Genomic DNA, 18,179 nt, shown 5'->3' with positions numbered 1-18,179 from the left:
CCCTACTAAAAAAATTAAATATATTTTAATTGGTAATTTAAACCCGACCTCTATCCTGACCCGCACCGAACCCGATCCCTCCCCAGGATTCACCACTTTAACCCGAGCCAAGGCATGGGCGCCTCTACCTCCAGCTAGTAGCTACGCTCTTACGGCGGTGTGCTTGACTAGTTCACGTCTCTAACAGCTTTCGCTTCTCGAATTCCGAAAATCAAAAGCAGCAATGTTAAAACCATATCATCTCCCATCAGTAGCTTCACCTGCCCTCTTCGCTCTTAAACTCTCAGTAAGTCCCACGCTTTCCCTCTCTTCTCTTTCTTCATCGCCTTCTCACCTCCATAAACTCTCTACTTTTGCTCCACTCATTAGCTTTCTCCCCAAAATCTTCATACACAATTCATCTTCTCGGTTCTTTAACCGGTCCCTTCCCATGCTAGGCCCTACATATCGCAAAGGTATACATGGGTATTGCTTGTTCATTTTTGTTATTGCGGTTCATGATTATACTCTTTGTATGTTTTTTTTCAATTTGTGTGCTTTTTCAGCTTCTTTTAGTTCTGGAAGTGGCTCAGCAGATGCAAGAGAGATATTGGTGCAGCATTTGCTTGTTAAAGAAGATGACCAGAAGTTGTTGTTGGAGCTTCAACAGAGAATTTCAGGAGGTAACTATTTTAGATGATGATTAATATGGTTTTTTTAGGTGGGATCCCTCTATCTTTTTGGTGTGGATTAATGTCCCTACTAGGCCGACTAACATATGTTTATTGAACTAATACTATTTTTCTTGTTAAGATTTATTTGTTCATTTATTTAGAAGATCTTTTTATGGAAATAAGTTTTTCTATTTCAATTGATACTATGGCAAGAAATATGAGCGAAAGATTGAATTTTTATTACCCTTTATCTAAAACAAAGTTATCTTGTGTTTCTTTCATGCAGGAGAGGATTTGAGTGACCTTGCTTTGGAATATTCAATATGCCCATCCAAAGCAGAGGGAGGAATGCTTGGGTGGGTCAGAAAAGGAGATATGGTACGTTGATCACATTAAAATTCAGTTGATCCAGTCTTCATTGGAAAACAAATTTGTTTCATTGTTCTTGTAGAGCTGTTCGCATATAGTTCAACTTGTTATTGCTAATTTCTTGATGCTGAATGTTTAATTTTCCAAGGTACCAGAGTTTGAGGAAGCTGCATTTAGTGCCACTTTGAACAAAGTTGTAAGATGTAAAACTAAATTTGGGTGGCATTTGTTGCAAGTTCTTTCTGAGAGGTATGCGTGAGAACATGATTACACTTGATTATTGCTCTAAGAAAGAAATGTCAGTGCCAACTCTTATTTTCTCTTTCTCCTTATGGATCTGTATTTTGTGCTACCAGAGAAGGATCTTTACTTCAAGACATTCAACCAGATGAGTTTCATGTTAAAATGCAAGATCCCAAGTTTGTTGAACTGGGTCAATTGATTGATGTTCGAGAACCTAATGAAGTGTATGCTCATTTTATTCTTTTATTTTTTTCTAATTATTATTATCTGATGATATGTATTGAAAAAGTCTGCGATGTGCTTCAGAGATTCAAAAGTTAAGTTGTTGGGCGGAATAATTCTTATAACATTATTCTTATTCTTTAGATGGAAATTTGTATTCAGGAATTAATTGAAGCATTTTGTGAATTGAAATATATATATATATATATATATATATATATATATATATATATATATATATATATAACCATGCATAACTAAGAGAAGTGTCTGCACTACTTTGGATACTTTGTGCATCTTAATTGACTGAGGTTTGAGTCTGCTCAATGAAGACTTCTTTCATGCATTGACTAAAATGGTTGATTAGATACTGTACTGGTACTGTTTCTCGGTATAACAACAATGCTTATTAATCTAGTCCACTCATGAAGCTTGATGCCAAAGAAATCATAGAGAGGTTGACTGACAGATTACCTATGAATAAGAACTGACTAGATTTTTCTTACAGTTGGTCATAAGGCAAGATTGGAGTATTGCTTTAGCTGACATGAAGTTTAATCAAGGGAGACAGAAATAACACTCTCTCTCCGTCCATGAAACTTCACTCGTCCCCTCTTTTTCCTCTTTTGGCGTGTGCTTTTTAGTCTTCCTGGAAATAGTTGCCTACTTGCTGTTGCTATGAGTTTTCTTTTTCTTACTCTTCTTGCATTATTTGTCAATGATGTTCATTTTTTGTCTGACTGTGCTGATCTTTATTCTGTAATAGGGCAAGAGCTTCTCTGCCAGGTTTTGAGGTTCTTCCCCTCAGCCAATTTGGAAACTGGGGGCCTGAAATAACCGCCAAGTTTGATCCTCAGAAAGATACCTATGTCATGGTGTGTAGATTTATTCTCCTTTTTTCTGTTTTACAAGATTTTCTTTTTTGCTGTTATTTTTTTATTCTAAAAGATAATAAGGTCTTATTGAATTGAAATATCTCAATTTATATTTTCCTATATTTCTAAGAATTTCTGCTGTTAAGTGGATGTTCTGAAATCTAGCATTTTCTATAACTGGTAGTCTGCACCAAGATGGTCTCTTCTGTGTTATTCATGCTGCAGTTTCCTATTTTCTTTATTCTTATTGTTCTTATGGCCTAGCTATCTATTTATGGATCTTTCTGCTGTTTGATTAGAAATTTCTCAGTATTTATTTATATAAAACTTTGAAGCTCTTATTAACTGACTTGAGTTTTGGATGATGCTTGACAATAATCGTGTGCCTGTTCCTGGAAAAACTTACATTATCGGATAGAGTAATTAATGGAGCTGTTTAGTGGACTCAATTACCCCTTTGGAGAAGGGGGACAAAACTCAATTACTGCTGGTCCTAGTTATGAGGAGTTGTTGACTGGTGAGTTTATGCACTATTATGCTGATGCTAGAAAGTTTATTGAAATTGCTATCAGCATTATCCTTTGGATTTTCTTCAACTCAAACTTATACAGGGTAAAACTGTAAATGAAGTTGTTTAGTGAACTCAAGTACTGATTTGGGGAAGAAAAGTACGGCTGATGAGTGGAAGCCTTATGCACTATATTGGTGATGCTAGGAGGTTTATTGAAACTGCTAATAGCATTATCCTTTGGATTGCCTTCAACTGAAACTTATGCAGTACAGGGGTGAACTGTAAATTATAGATACCCCCTAAGATTTAACAGAATGAAAGTTTCATGTTAACCATGCATGCAAAAGCTCGAGTCAGAATAAATAGACAACCTGGAAGAATGTAAGTCGGTTTTCCAGTTTGAAAGGAACATGGAGGTGCTAAGAGAAGGAAGACCAACCAACTGGGAAAGTGAGGTAACAAAATTCCTATGTATATCTAGTTGCCGATGCCTGTAAGTGGCTTCATTACAGCTAGAAAAAGTTAATCAGATTTTTTATGATATGAGATATAATCCAACAGACATTGCTGCTGAAATGTAGATTGACTTAACTCAGCTAGGGATGGTGCATGTCTCAGTATATTGGCTGGTAAAGATGCAAATGTTTTACAGATATCAGTGGCAATTGCCAAGGAGCCAGTTTATTGACTTACAAGTCACAAGTAACCTGATTCAACTAGTTCATATTGAAGCTTTTCCTGTTTGTATAATTTACAGAGAAACAAAAAAGGAATGATAATTTTGGTCTGAGACAATTTCAAATAAGCTTTTCTAACTTTAATAGATTTGAAATATGATTCGACCATAAAATCCTTATGATGATTGACTTTCCATGTGGGTGATCTATTGATCCTTGGAGTCATCTAAAGGTGTTTTGGATTTTAATTTTTCATTCCATAATTGTTTTTTCCATCTTAATTGCATGGTGCTTTCTTTGCGACAGATTCTTGAAGATTATTTTTTAAAAAAGAGAATCATTGGAACAATTGAAAAAATTAAATTTCTTTTTCTAGATTCCTCATAGAACTGTTTTTTTTTTTTTCCAGTGTCACCATGGGGTGCGATCATTACAGGTTGCAAAGTGGTTACAGACACAGGTAAAGCCCTTTCCATTGTAACCTTTCTTTTTTCCCCAAAATAGTTTGTTTTAGTGCATATTGGACATTAAAGGGGGCAAATATCCGTTATTGCATGATTTTTCTACTCAATTTATATCGGTATGTGATGTTTAGTTCAACATTTAATTATTACCAGAAATTCATGTTACTGCGTGATTATATTGCTATGTTTGGGTTGATGTATCCTTGGGCTTGGGATTATTCATAGTTTTGCTTTTCCTGTTCTCCCCTAATTGTTTTTTGTTTCACTTATCAATCTTCATCTGTTGCTAGTGATTGATTTCTAATCATGTTCTCTGAGTTGGAGAGGAGATAAACAAAAGAAAAACAAGAATAAAATGCTCAAAGAACAGAATCTTTCCTCTTATTCTTCTTCTTCATTTTCAATGATGATTTTCTCACAAGAATCCTCCGCCTCTCTTCTTTGTCTACATTTTCTTGTTCCAGCAGCCTCCCTTTTATAGGGAGAGAAGCTTTCTTATCCAACAACTAAACTACCAACTACCCAATACTCTAAGCCATACCTAAGCTTAATTACCACCATTACTAACAAACTTCTAGATCTGGTTATGCCTTCACATGTGCCAATTACGATTTAAACAAAAAATTGTCAAAATTTTGCTCCTGTTACAGTCCATTATGCATCTATTTTTGTTCATTTCAGCCAATAAAGATAAATTACTAATATTCTTTTACCTAATACATGAAATGAATTCAAGCAACAAATGGCCCACATTATCTATAACCTTATTTTGCAAGCATGGCTATCACTTAGTTGGTCGTCTACCACAGTTTCGGTACATATTGCAAGCTGAAAATTGAAGCAGTTCTAAGTTTCTTGCCAAAATTTCATTAGGAGTTTCTATTTTCTCCCATATTTTCTCCTCTTTTCATGTATACACCATGTTTAAGGTAGTAGTATCATGCTACTGTCTTTGCTCATACTCATGCATCTTAATGATTTTATTTGTTTATTTAATTATTAATTTATTTTATTGATAGTACTTTGAATTTACAAGTATAGTTGCTTGGTGGTTGTGATACTAATTTGTTACCTTCTCTATTGGGTTCTGATTGTTCAGGGTTTCAAGAGAGTATTTAATTTGGCTGGAGGAATACATTCATATGCTGTCAAGGCTGATCCGTCGGTTCCTATGTATTGATAGAGTTTGCCATTGCATTAATTCTCATACAGTTCTAATTGGAACTGTTATTCAACTGCATATGTGTTCCTAGAAAAAGAAAATTGGATGATAATGTACCTCCTGTGATAAGTTACTGACGATTTTTTACGGATTTTCTTCCCGGGAAAATAAAGGAATGAGTTTGTTATGTTTCTATGTCAATGATCCAAGAAAAGAATGTTCAATGTTTGCTTTACTGGTTGATTTGAATTTGTAGAGAAGTGAAAGATAACATTTAGAAACATGAATCCTCTTGTGCACTTGTGTTGACTATGGTAAGAGAGAATTTTCCTTATGAGCTTATAGGAACCACTCACCATTAAAAAAATGAGTATTCACTATGTCCTTATGTCTAGTTGTCAGATAGGCATTACTCTTTTTCTTTTTTATTTTTATTTTATTTTGAATTTGTTGATTTGAAATATGGGCTTTTTTTTTTTTTTTTTTTTTTTTTTTTTTTTTTTTTTTTTTTTTTTTTTTAGTATTAAGGATGCTTTTACGCTTAAAAAATTCCCATATCTATCAACCGCAACTAGAATGCAATCCTTCACTTAAGATTTTGGTAGTCATGTTATGAAACACTTTTTTGCTGACGGAAGCAAACATTAGGAGTAAGGTAGTGTATTTCTAAAAAAGTAATTTTAGAAGATAATAATTTTAGCATAATATAAGACCTAATAGTAATTTTTCCATTTATATATAAATTGAATAAAAAAAGTAATTTTCTCAACCGAGTGTGTTTTTTACTATTATTATCATTCAATATTAATATTTGTTAAAAAAATGACTTAAGTGCTAAATTAAAATGTAAAAAATAAAGAGAAATTTTGAAGTATCTAAAAAATAAAAATAGAATAATAAATTGGACTATATAATAATTCACTTAATCTCGAGCTTTATTACTTTAAATTCATGATACTCTTAACCTTTTATTTTGACCCATAAAAATTTATAAAATTACGATCATTAAATACTTTAACTTGCAAAATATATCAATTAAATAACTATTATATGGTTAAACCAATTATGAAAACTAAAAGTTATTGTAACTGTACATCCAATCAATATTTTCAATATAAAAACCTAAAAATCCTAAAAAATATTTGGGACAGTTATAACTTTAGTGACTGAACTTTTTATTTTGGTATCTGAATGTATGAATTAAGTGTGCGAAACTTTTAACATTTGTATTTTAGTACGTCAGTCTAATTTGGCTTACCGGAAATATTACTACATACGTGCGACCCATTTTTTCACATGTAGCAAAAGATGTAGTTTCAAATCTCTTGTTATGTGGACATGCTGTTGAATTCTCTATTTTGCATTTTAGAACACCCACTTCCCTATTCAATCTTTTCACTTTTCAACGATTTCCATCGTACCTCGAACGTTGAATTTCAGAAAATCAATTAAGAGAGAGAAGATGGAATAAAGCAGTACGAATTTCAATACTATATTGAAGGAAAAACAAAGTAAAGAGAGAGACATTTTTAAAAAAATATTTTCACTTCATTAGTTGATTGTTATAATTTTTTTTTTTTAATTTTATTTCCAAATTTGATGACAACTTTTCTTCCTTTTTCTCAATTAAGCAAAAGCAGTACTTCCTTATTATTTTTAATTTGAAGGTCATCCATCGTAAGATTTTCCTAAAACGAGCATGTTTAATTCTAGAATTCTTTCAATTTTCCGGGTCATTCTGTCAAAAGGCGTCTGATCATTAATTTTCCTCGTTTGAATGCATGATTCTATTTATTCATGTGTCTCGCATTCCACTATTCTAGTTAGCCTTGTCATATTAGAAGCCTGTTAGGAGTTTTTCTTTACCCGCCCTCTTTGAATAACTTTGTCGGGTGAGGATGTCACAGGTCCATCAGCTTTCATATGATTTGTCCTCTAATCACACATCTATTAGACGGGGTTTGATTTTGATACTAATTGTCATGCCTTGACTCAAAGTGTTTCTTGGCTTCAGTTGCCATGTTTTGAAAATAAAAGTATTTTGATTTTAGTCGCAAGTTGAAGTTAAAAATCATTTGACTTTAGTCAACAAAAGTTTGACGAGAAATAGGTAGGAGCAAAGAAATATGTAAGTCTCAACAACATGTATTTCATCATCAAGACACATTCATGTCTTATCAAAAGCCAAGAGTCTTACTTTGAGGGCCTACATGTGAAAGAGGTAGAATAGCAAACACAATAAAAGCATAAGATGTGTATTGAGACCTAAAATATAGGATTTAAGTACTAAAGCTAGTTTAGCTTCTAGCCCTAATCATAAGTGATTGAAAATGTAATTCTATATATGTGATTAAGTTCCTAAATTTAATTTGGTTATTATAGATGTAAACTCTGCTTCAATCTTCCTTGCTTGCTACGGACCATCTTAGGCATTTAGTGTTTTAAAAGCTAACTTAAATATGGCAGGAATTAATTAAGATCTAAGCATGGCATAATTTAATGAAAGGCTAAGCTATTAGGCATTAATTAAATTTAACCTAATTAACTGAAATTTAACCTAATTAAGCATTAAAAAGAAAAGGGAAGAAGCCTACCTCATGAAGCGTGACTCGTCAAATTGGCGATGCTATGATTTCTCCGTCTCGAAACTTCAATTTCAAACGCTAAGATCGATTCAAAATTTTCAACTCGAGGAGCTCTCAAGAACTCAAATGAAGGGTTTCTACCCTTGACTTATAGAGTTACCTCCAATTCCTAGATGTCTAGTTTTTAATCCAACTTGAATCACTTACAAAATTTGATTTATAGCTTGAGGTATTGATGAAAAAAGTAAAGAGAGGTCACTTTTTCAGATTGTAACAAGATTGTAATATTAGTAATTTTGTGCTTTAATGTGCCCACAAAGCTATTCTAAAAATAAAGGAAACTACAAGGTTTTTTTGTTTAAAATGTAGAGGTAAATTTATATATTTAGTCGTATGGTTTTTTTTTTTAATTAGATGGATGTTAAAAGTGTATGTTTAAATTATTATTTTACTATTCATTTATAAACTTCCAATGCTGCAATGTAATTAATTGGTTGTAGGTTTCTTGAAAGGAATTTTAATTAATGAGTTATAGGTTTATTTATTTCCATGTAATTTTTATTGAAAATGTAATTATTTTCTCATCTCTCCTTTATATGTTTAATTATTTGTTATGGATGTAATTTATCTTATGCAAATTGTGAATATGCCATATCAATATGAAAAATGGTCTTTTTGATTTTTCAAAATTAAAAACGTTTACAAAACGAGTTTTATTAGTAATCTATTAGTATTCAGGCTTAAAAATTAAAATCAACGACGGCTTTCTTATCTAGACTTCAGTCTTTCTTATCTAGACTTCAGTTAAATGATTGGGCTCCCTACAAGAAATTCAATCTTTACATGGTTATCGTCCCATGTTTCGTCAGGGTGGATTTTGACCCATTTCATTTTTCTCTTAAGCCTTTGGGACTTGATAAATGCATTATTGTTTTCTTAGGCAAAAGCCCACAGCTAATTTACTAATTATATAAAACATGTATAGAAAAACTGCAAATAGTAAAACAAAAGGCAGTTTAGGGAAAGGGGATAAAGAGGAAATAACAAACTACCCATAAAATAATACATGGTCATTTTAGGGATGCTAATGAACTCTTTCAAAAATCTTTTCTACAGAAGTATTTCAATTTTGTAGAATTGTACCAAATTAATTAAAGTGCAAGAGTTTGAAGAGAGAAGCGATGGTTAATAATTCAAAAGGGAAAGCTTTGCAAGGAGATTTATGGCTTGGGCATGGTGAATATGTGGATCTAGTCCTGATGAATTGAAACAAAGCATCAACAAAGCAAATCAGAATTCTTGAGACTTTAATGTCATTGCGCGGTGCATTAGGACAAAAGCAATCTATAATGCACATGTAATCAAATTGAACACAATCAGCTGAAACCAAAACAAAAGACGAGCAACAATAAAATTTCAATGCAAACAAAAAATACTTCATGATTCAACAACATTAGGGATCACATCACATATTGATATTCATGTTCAATTCTAAACCAATTTCAGATATACAAGACATCAAACAAAGAAATATATTTCCCATGTATTATACAAATCATTGCAATCAAATAGCAAAAAGAAAAATAAATCTGGACATCTAATACTAAGAGAGGGCAAGAAAACTACATTCAGCTTCTCCTGAACTGGTATAAAATAGAGGTCACTGTAGCTTCAGATTGCATTTATGATTTCTCCTTTTAGTCCAACTCAAGATATATCCAATATTCGACTAGCAAGTTTTTCAAGTGAACTCAAATGAACACAATGCATGATATATATCAATGAAAGAATTTAAAACAGACAATTCATAAGGCATCCACTACCACACACTGTAATATCATTCGACAATGTTAAGAAAGACAACGATAGACCTGTCCATTCTGTTCAATTGAGATCTTATTAACAAGTTCCCTCTAATTGAGATCTCACAATATATACAAGCTTACCATGCGCGCTCCCAAGAAACATTCAAGAAAAGTGAAAAGAAAATACAAAAGAAAAATCTGCCACACTCAAGACATTCTAAAAGAAGCAGTATTTCAGCCATACCTAAAGTAAACTCAGCTTAGGGATCATTATATCAAAAATCAACCCAAGACCTTAAGGAAACATAAACACAAACATGTAGAGGAATCGAATATGAGCAAAATATAGCATTTAATCAAGAAATGAACCCGAAGACACAACACTGATAATCAACATAGAATTTAACAAATCCATAATAAACCAAGATGCGAGCAAATACTAAAGCATGCAATAAAATAATTGAGGACGCAAAAGATTCAGGTTATGTGCATACTAATTTCATATGAACCTAAACTTGAAATTGGCAACAAGGAAACCAACAACAGCAATTCCACCTGGAAATAGAAAAGGGCAATTACACATTATGGATTAAGAAATTAACAAATTGCAAGTAAACAGCACATTTAATCAAATTAATGAATAACACATAAAGCCCAAAGCCTACAGTAAAGAGCACAAGACCAAACCAAACAAAAAAAAAAAAAAAAAAAAAAAAAAACAGCACAAGGAAAGATTCAAAATGCATTGTATAAACTTAGAAACAACTCATCCGATCAGATCTGAGTAAGTTCATCAAAACACAAATCTTAAAATCCAAAATTAACGATTACTACTTAACAAGTCTTACAATAACAAGATCATACTCCTTTCTTATAAAAGATAAAGAAACCAAACAAAACTCTTAAGAAATGAATCCTCAAAACCTGAGCTTGGTAAAGAACCACCTATTCTTTCCAGTCTTGAACCGCTCCTCGAACCTCGCCTTAGTCTCCTTAGCAGCCGCCACCTTCTTCTCCTTGCTCTGCAGAGAGTCGACGGTGACAACGTCCTTAAGGTCGACGTCAAGAGTGTAGCGAGTGGGCATCAAATGCTGGTAGTTGACAAGCTTGATGAAGCACTTGACGCGGGATTTCTTGGCAGTCTTCTTTGCTGAGTCCTTCTTGATAACCTTGCTCGGGTACTTTTTTATCCCTGCAACCAAACAATGACCGTAAGGGCGGTCGCGTGTGCCTTCGTCAAAGGACTTGATGATTACCGCCTTGCGACCGGCGTAGCGGCCTTGAAGGACGATCACCGCCTTATTTGGCTTCAAGAACTTCACCATTTTCCTGGCGTTTGTCCCTTCTTCGTGTGTGGCGGTCTCTCTCGCTCTATCTGAACCCTAGAGTTGAAAGAGAACGAGGAGATGTATATATACAGGCGGTGTCAAATGAAACCCTAACTGGCTTGTTTGGAGTCTATTTGGGCCAGGTTTGGAATATATGCGCTGCTGTTGGGTTTCTTTTGGATTTAATGGGCCTCACTCTTCGCATTCATATTGGGCCTTATTCTGCATAGGTTAAATAGAATATTAATATTGGGCCTTACTCTTCATTGCTTAAAATAAATATGTTAATTATTAATTATCCACAAGCTGAGTTTATTTATTTATTTATTTTAAGACGGCTGGATGATTTTCTGATGCATGATTATATGATTTACAGATGTTTGAATTTTTACCTTTAAAAAAAATAGATGTATGTATTTTTTTTTATTTTTACATATTAATAATAAATAAAATTTGGTATGCACTCAAAGGAATAATCTAGTAGTAAATTCATATACGACCTGATAATAGATCCAGTTTGAATCTACTTCCCCGATACGTAAAAATAAAAAATTTATATTTTTTCAATTATTCATAAATTATAAAATGTTTGCTTCTTGGGCCAATCGGATAGTGGTCTAGTTAGTCTTCTCACTTATCCGAGTGGAAGGTCTCGAGTTCGAGTCTTTTACACACCACAATATTTTTACTAATTTGATGAGCCAATGGGAGAACTAATCCCTATTGTGTAACTCCAATTGCTATTTTGATATAAATGCCTCCAATGAATTAAACAAAATATTTGCTACTTGGGGGTGGGAGATCGAATTCGAATCTTCATTTGAATTTAATTGATTGCTTGTATTAGTTTTCTATTTAAATTTAAACTATATTGGCTAAAAAATAAAATAAAAGAATATTAAAAAGTAAAAAATATTTAATAATGACAAAATTTATCTCTATTTTAGCTAAAAAATAAGAAATTTTAATTTAAATTTAATTAATTATATTGATTTTCTGTTTAAGTTTGAATTTTATTCTTCTAAGAAATTTTAATTTAAATTTAATTAATTATTTTCTGTTTAAGTTTGAATTTTATTCTTCTAAGGAATATAATTTTATGGAATAAGGCTCAATTTATCCTCTGAATTTTTCTATAAATTACTACTTAAATTTGTACCGAAGAACAAACCGCTCAATTTTTATCTCAAAAAATAAGTTATTTGATATAAATCAAATATGATTAAAAAATTAATTAAAATTTTAATCTAAATTAAATATAATTAAAAAATAATAAAATAATAAATAATAAATATTTTTATAACCAAGTATTTCAATATAGTCAAATATTTTTCTAATTCTATAATTTTTTAAAAAATCAAATACTGTAAAATTTTATAATTTTTATTATATTTTTAAATAATTTTTATTTTATAATTTTAAATTTTTAAGTAATTTTTTATTAGTTAAAACTATTATAAAATTATGTAATACACAACTAATATTATATAATATTATAAAAATAAGTAATTTTTAAGTAATTTTTTATTATAACACTAATATTAAAATTATATAATATTATTTATTGTATTATAAAAATTATATTTCTCTTTTATGAAATATATATATATATATATATATATATATTATTTAGAAAAAATTCCATTAAAAGTTTTTTTTAAGGAAAATTCCATCAAAAGTTTTATTTGCTTTCGTAAACAAGAGTTTGATGTTATTTCATGCGGAAGATTCCTCTTAAACATTTTCTTTATGACATGAAGAGTTTTATTAGGCTTTCAATTTTCGTAATCAAGAGTTTTATTAGCCTTTCAATTTTCTTTTATAAATATCTTCCAAAAATTTGTATAATGCATATTTTATTTATGACACGAAGAATATGTTATTAATATACAATATATATACACAATACCCAATATAATAACCGAAATTAGGAATCTTACAAATTCAAAATTAATAAAAATTTATTAAATATAAAAAGATCAAATTACGAGTTATATACAACGAGTATAAACAACACGAATACATGTTATAATATATATAAGTGAAACTGAGAATATTAGGATTGCTAAAAATGCTCCTATCATGTTTGTGAATTGCAACAATATCATTAAAATTTTTAATTTTATTAGTTGAAAAAATAAAAGTAATTTAATTTTGGTTAGTTATATTGATTTTTTTATTTAAATTTAATTTTTTTTTGTTGTTATTTAATTTACTATAGCAGAATGAAAGCAATTATTTTTTAATAATTATGGTTATAAATCAAACTAAAAACCATATATATTTATATAAGAGTTTGGATTCCATATGATTTAAATCCAGACTTAAAATTATTTAAATTCGATAACACAAACAAAACTACTTTAATAAAATCTTGCATTATTACAATATGATAAATAATTTTGTAAATAGCCTAATGCATAAATTTACTTTATTATTTTCAATGAGTAACTTTGTGATACCATCAAATTTTACTTTTGATCCATTGAACAATTCAACTTATAAAATTTACCACCACTCGACCACCACCCCATCATCCTCACCACCGCCTCGACCACCATCAACACCACAGCTCTATCACCATCACCAACACCACAACTTCAACCACTCTACCACCACCATCACCATGCCACCACCACCACCACCACCACTTAATAAAAATTATATTTTAGTGTTTAATATGCAAACACGAAATAAAAATTATATTTTATGCTTTTGTTTTATTGTAGGAATGGAAAGAATAAAATGAAAAAGCACGAAAATATCAAATGTACATAATTTTATATTGTAATTTAATTTATTCAACAAAAATATATGAAAAATCAATTGCTAATGACTTTAACTTTTATTTTGTTATATTATATTTTCTCGGGTTACCTTCTTTTATTTTTTTAATTCAAATAAATTTATAAATCTAAATGGTATTTAATAGTATAAATAGCGAATAGCTTTTGGTTCAAATTAGGGGTGTAAATGTAACGCCCCATTTTTCTGTGTCTGAAATAGTAAGTTACCTGTAACAACCTACTGAATCGAGTCGTTGCATAGAGTCGAGTCGGGCTGACCCAAAACCCGGTTCGAGTCATTAGAGTCCAGAATGGGGTAGAATGGGATGTAACAGAAATAATGAAAAGAAGTGGACTTACTTGAATGAAGCAAAAAGATCAAAGTATAGGGATTAGGACTTACTTGCACTAAAAGATCAAGTTTAGGTATTAAGTTGTAACCTATTGACAATTGAGGTACCATTTGGTAATTTTACATACACAATCAATGATATTTTGGAGCCTACCCGAGACTTCCATTTCACTTTCCCATTTTCATCTTTATCTTCTTCATCTCCTTTACTCACCTTCTTTCTCCACCTTCTTCATCTTGATCTTCATCAATTTTAAATGGTATTCAAGCATTAAATTCAACCTCTATTTTATCCAAGTAAGTAGAATTTCTTGAAGTTCTATTTTATTCAACCTCTAATTTAGTGATATTTTAGATTATTCATAAGAGTTCTGATGTATAGGAGAGGTGAGCTCAAAGTTAGAAGAAAAAGGAAGCTAAGAAGAAGATTTCAAGCTTTTGAAGTGAAGGTTAATCTCTTTTAGTTTAACAAATTTCCTTGCATGAGAACTTGTGTAGTGTGTTGATAATGAGAAGATATGTTGTTGCATGTTGAGTAAGAGGTTGGGAAATGGTGAGAAAACGTGGGATGTAATGAAGAAATGAAGTAGATATTGAGTTCATGCTGAACAGATTTGTTGGAAAACTGACCAGTAACTTCATTCTGATTTTGACCCTGTTTAACGATGGAATTAGGAAGTGTTCTAGAAGAGTTATTTGTTCCTCTATGTGTTATTTTTCCATGAGTTTTTGAATCACCTAAATCGGAGTTATAAATTGAGAGATATGACCAAAATAGTACAGATTGCGCAAGCTGAAAATATGACTCGCGCTCGCGAGTTATGCCTGGAAACTCTCTGACTCTCTTGTGTGCTTCTCGCGCTCGCGAATTTCATGTCGTGCTCATGAATTATGTCTGTAAACTCTCTGATTCTCTTGTGTGCTTCTCGCACTCGCGAATTTTCATGTCGCGCTCGCGACTTGTGTTTTGATGCCTTTTGGACCTCTTTTTCTATGAAATTGTATTCCTTTGCTCAAATGTTATTACTACAATCACTTTAAAACAAAAAGACAACACGAGCAAATGTAAAATGACATGCAATCATGCAAATGATGTGAAACTAACATCACACAAGTTGCCCGCTTTGCGAGGCTATCAGCATACAGGTAAACAGTATGGTTTATGAATGTTAGGACACATTTAATATGCTTTTGTTTTGTACTATTGACATACCGATAATATGCTCCATTGAGGTTAGGTAGAAACCACGTAGATAAGGCTATGTCGCGACATAGGATAGCAGATCTGCGCCCCATACAATTTGGTACTCCGGCTACAGGCCGTTGAGTGGATATGATTACATATGGGCCATAGCAGCCCAGTCATACAGTATTCATCCAGTTTCATACAGTTTTTCTTATCACTTTGGTTTCACTATAACCTTATGGAGCTATACAATTATATTGATGTGAATACTCAATTTTTGAGGCTCAAAAAGCCAGTTTTCCCGGCCGCGGCGGTGGCGGCCGCCCTTAAAGGCGGCGGAGCAGCTATCGCCGGCGGCGGCAGCCGTCGGCGACAGCGGCTGCAGCCGCCGGCGACAGCGGCTGCAGTCGCCTGTGAATACCCATTATTTTGAGGCTCGAAGAGCCAATTTTCCTAGACTGCAAACAGTCCGACCGGACCAAAGGCCATTTTGGAAGTTCACCGAAAGTATGCCAATATGGTACTTGAAACGTCCGGGACGTCGCGAGGATCGCGGAATCGTTCCCGGAATTTTTTTTCGGAGGTCCGGAGCTCCCGGAAAAGCCTCCGGAGCGAGAAATAGCAAAACCACCAAGCACGGCGGCTCTGGCTGCCGACTGCCAGCGGCCCAGCCGCCGAGCCCCGGCCGCAGGCCACCAGGCACGGCGGCTCTGGCCGCCGACTGCCAGCGGCCCGTCCGCCGATCTCCGGCGGCCCAGCCGCCAGCCACCGGCAGCCCGGCCGCCGAGATTCGGCGGCCCAGCCGCCGAACCCGGCCGCCGAAACAGTCCGTTTTTTCCTATAAAAGCAGCCCTGGGCCTTCTGTTTTCCGGACTCAGTCTGTGTTGACGGACGCTCTTCTCCCTACGCTCTTTGCGATTCTTTACTGCTTTCTTGCATTTATTTTTTTAATTTTAGTTTTATTTTATTGTTGTGATACTTGGTCACTTAAAATTAAATTAAAATTAATTCCCTTAACGAGGAGCTTAACCTGGAGTTGAGAAGTGGTCGTCGATTAAATCAGGTATGTAAATCAAAACTCTGCCTATTTAATTTTAGCACTTCATACTTTCTTCTCTTCTACTCCTAATAATTCTATAACTGCATAAATGCATTCATGACATCTTTAGGCAAATAAACTGCCTCAAATAATTAGGTTTAGGCTAAATGCCCGGTTAATAAATAATCGTGGTATTACAGTCTAAATCCGACGATATTGGCTTAAAATACCTAGTTAATTAATAGCTATGGTATAATCGCCTTTATTTCGAACAAATCTGGCTTAAGTCCAATTAATCAAATAATTGCGGCTAAAAAGCTTTAATTAAACACGTTTTCTTGGCAATAAATTGCCTACATTATAAATCAATTAATCACTTCTGGCAAACAAATTGTCTATAAGTGAGATTGATCCTTTTTTAGCGACAAATCGCTTAAATCAAAAGCTTTGGCAAAATGCATTAAAATTAATCAATCTTTTGGCTAAAAGCCTTAAAATCAATCATTTTGGCGACAATCGCCTAAAATCAATCATTTTGGCAATCAAATTGCCTAAATCAATCATTTTGGCGACAATTGCCTAAAATCAATCATTTTGGCAATCAAATTGCCTAAATCACTCTTTTTGGCTAAAAGCCTTAAAATCAATCATTTTGGCGGCAATCGCCTAAAATCAATCATTTTAGCAATCAAATTGCCTAATCATTTCGGCGACAATCGCCCAACCAATCTTTTGGCTAAAAGCCTTAAATCAACAACATTTTTGGCAACAAACGCCTCAACAAATCAATCAACTCTTTGGCAAAATGCCTAAACAAAAATGCACGAAGCATACACACACTCATACATTAAGCATACCCATTCAAAGCCCTTCAAAGAAGGCCCATCGAACTACGTTGACTTTGATCTTCCATTCAAACGGAAGTACGTAGGCACGTTTGGGATTTAACCCCGAGCGGCAAGTCGAAATCATCAAAATCACTTTCAATTGGTCCAATTACATCATTCACCTTGCAAAGCATCCATTTCATTGGTTAGTTTATCAACATGACATGGTCTCGGGATCCGCCTCGGGTTTGTAGGCTATGCCTTAAACATTGGGATAATTAATCTAGTAATTAGGTTAATTAAAAATGGAGTCACTTAGGGTTTTTCCTAGTTTACCCTAAAATAATTAAACAAGCTGGCGACTCATACATTCACGTGCATTTCTGCCCTTAGTCACATGCATTCATATGCCATGATATTTGGGGTAGGGGTTCACAATTGACTAAAAATTGCTTATATGTTTATTTATCCATATGTGATTACATGTTTATTTATACATATGTATGTGCTTACATGTTTCTTTATTCGTTGAGATATCCACTGAGTTTTAATAAAAGTTACAGAATTCATACAGCATAAGGAACATCAGGTAAGAGCATGAAAGTATAATGTTATGTGTGCTTACAATTTTATTTATCCATATGTGATTACATGTTTATTTATACATATGTATGCGCTACATGTTTCTTTATTCGTTGAGATATCCACTGAGTTTTAATAAAAGTTGTAGAATTCATACAGCATAAGGAACATCAGGTAAGAGCATGAAAGTATAATGTTATGTGTGCTTACAAGTTTATTTATTTAGCTCTTATGGAGCCATAGAGTTATGAGATTTTATTATTTATAACTTATACGATGTTGACTAAAAAGTACATAAGTCATACAACATAATGAACAGCAAGTAAGATAATGAAAATATAATGTCATATGTGCTTACATGTGTGAATACTCAAATTTTGACTTTTCTACAGTGTCAATGCCGGACTGCAAACAGTCCGGCCGGACCGAAGGCCATTTTGGACATTTACTGGAAATATGTCAATATGGTACTTGAAACGTCCGGAATTTCACGAGGATCGCAAAACCGGTCCC

The 18,179-nt window shown here is 32.9% G+C and overlaps 2 protein-coding genes across 2 annotated transcripts; one reads left to right on the top strand and one right to left on the bottom strand.

Annotated features, from left to right (window-relative positions):
* The first annotated feature begins 86 nt into the window (after window positions 1–86).
* LOC105648907 (rhodanese-like domain-containing protein / PPIC-type PPIASE domain-containing protein) lies at window positions 87–5,363 on the top strand. Its single transcript, XM_012235407.4, has 8 exons — window positions 87–455; window positions 546–662; window positions 940–1,031; window positions 1,171–1,271; window positions 1,379–1,489; window positions 2,254–2,362; window positions 3,960–4,010; window positions 5,114–5,363. Exons 1-8 carry the CDS (start codon window positions 224–226, stop codon window positions 5,192–5,194), a joined length of 894 nt encoding a protein of 297 aa, XP_012090797.1. The 5' UTR covers window positions 87–223; the 3' UTR covers window positions 5,195–5,363.
* Window positions 5,364–10,298: 4,935 nt separating this feature from the next.
* LOC105648906 (large ribosomal subunit protein eL27x) lies at window positions 10,299–10,973 on the bottom strand. The gene has a single exon (XM_012235406.4). It carries the CDS (start codon window positions 10,889–10,891, stop codon window positions 10,484–10,486), a length of 408 nt encoding a protein of 135 aa, XP_012090796.1. The 5' UTR covers window positions 10,892–10,973; the 3' UTR covers window positions 10,299–10,483.
* Window positions 10,974–18,179: the final 7,206 nt, after the last annotated feature.

The sequence above is a fragment of the Jatropha curcas genome, chromosome 2, assembly GCF_041381405.1.
Source record: "Jatropha curcas cultivar XTBG-Jc1 chromosome 2, XTBG_Jcur_1.0, whole genome shotgun sequence".
Classification (NCBI taxonomy): Eukaryota; Viridiplantae; Streptophyta; class Magnoliopsida; order Malpighiales; family Euphorbiaceae; genus Jatropha; species Jatropha curcas.
This window is presented reverse-complemented; position numbering and strand designations above follow the sequence as displayed.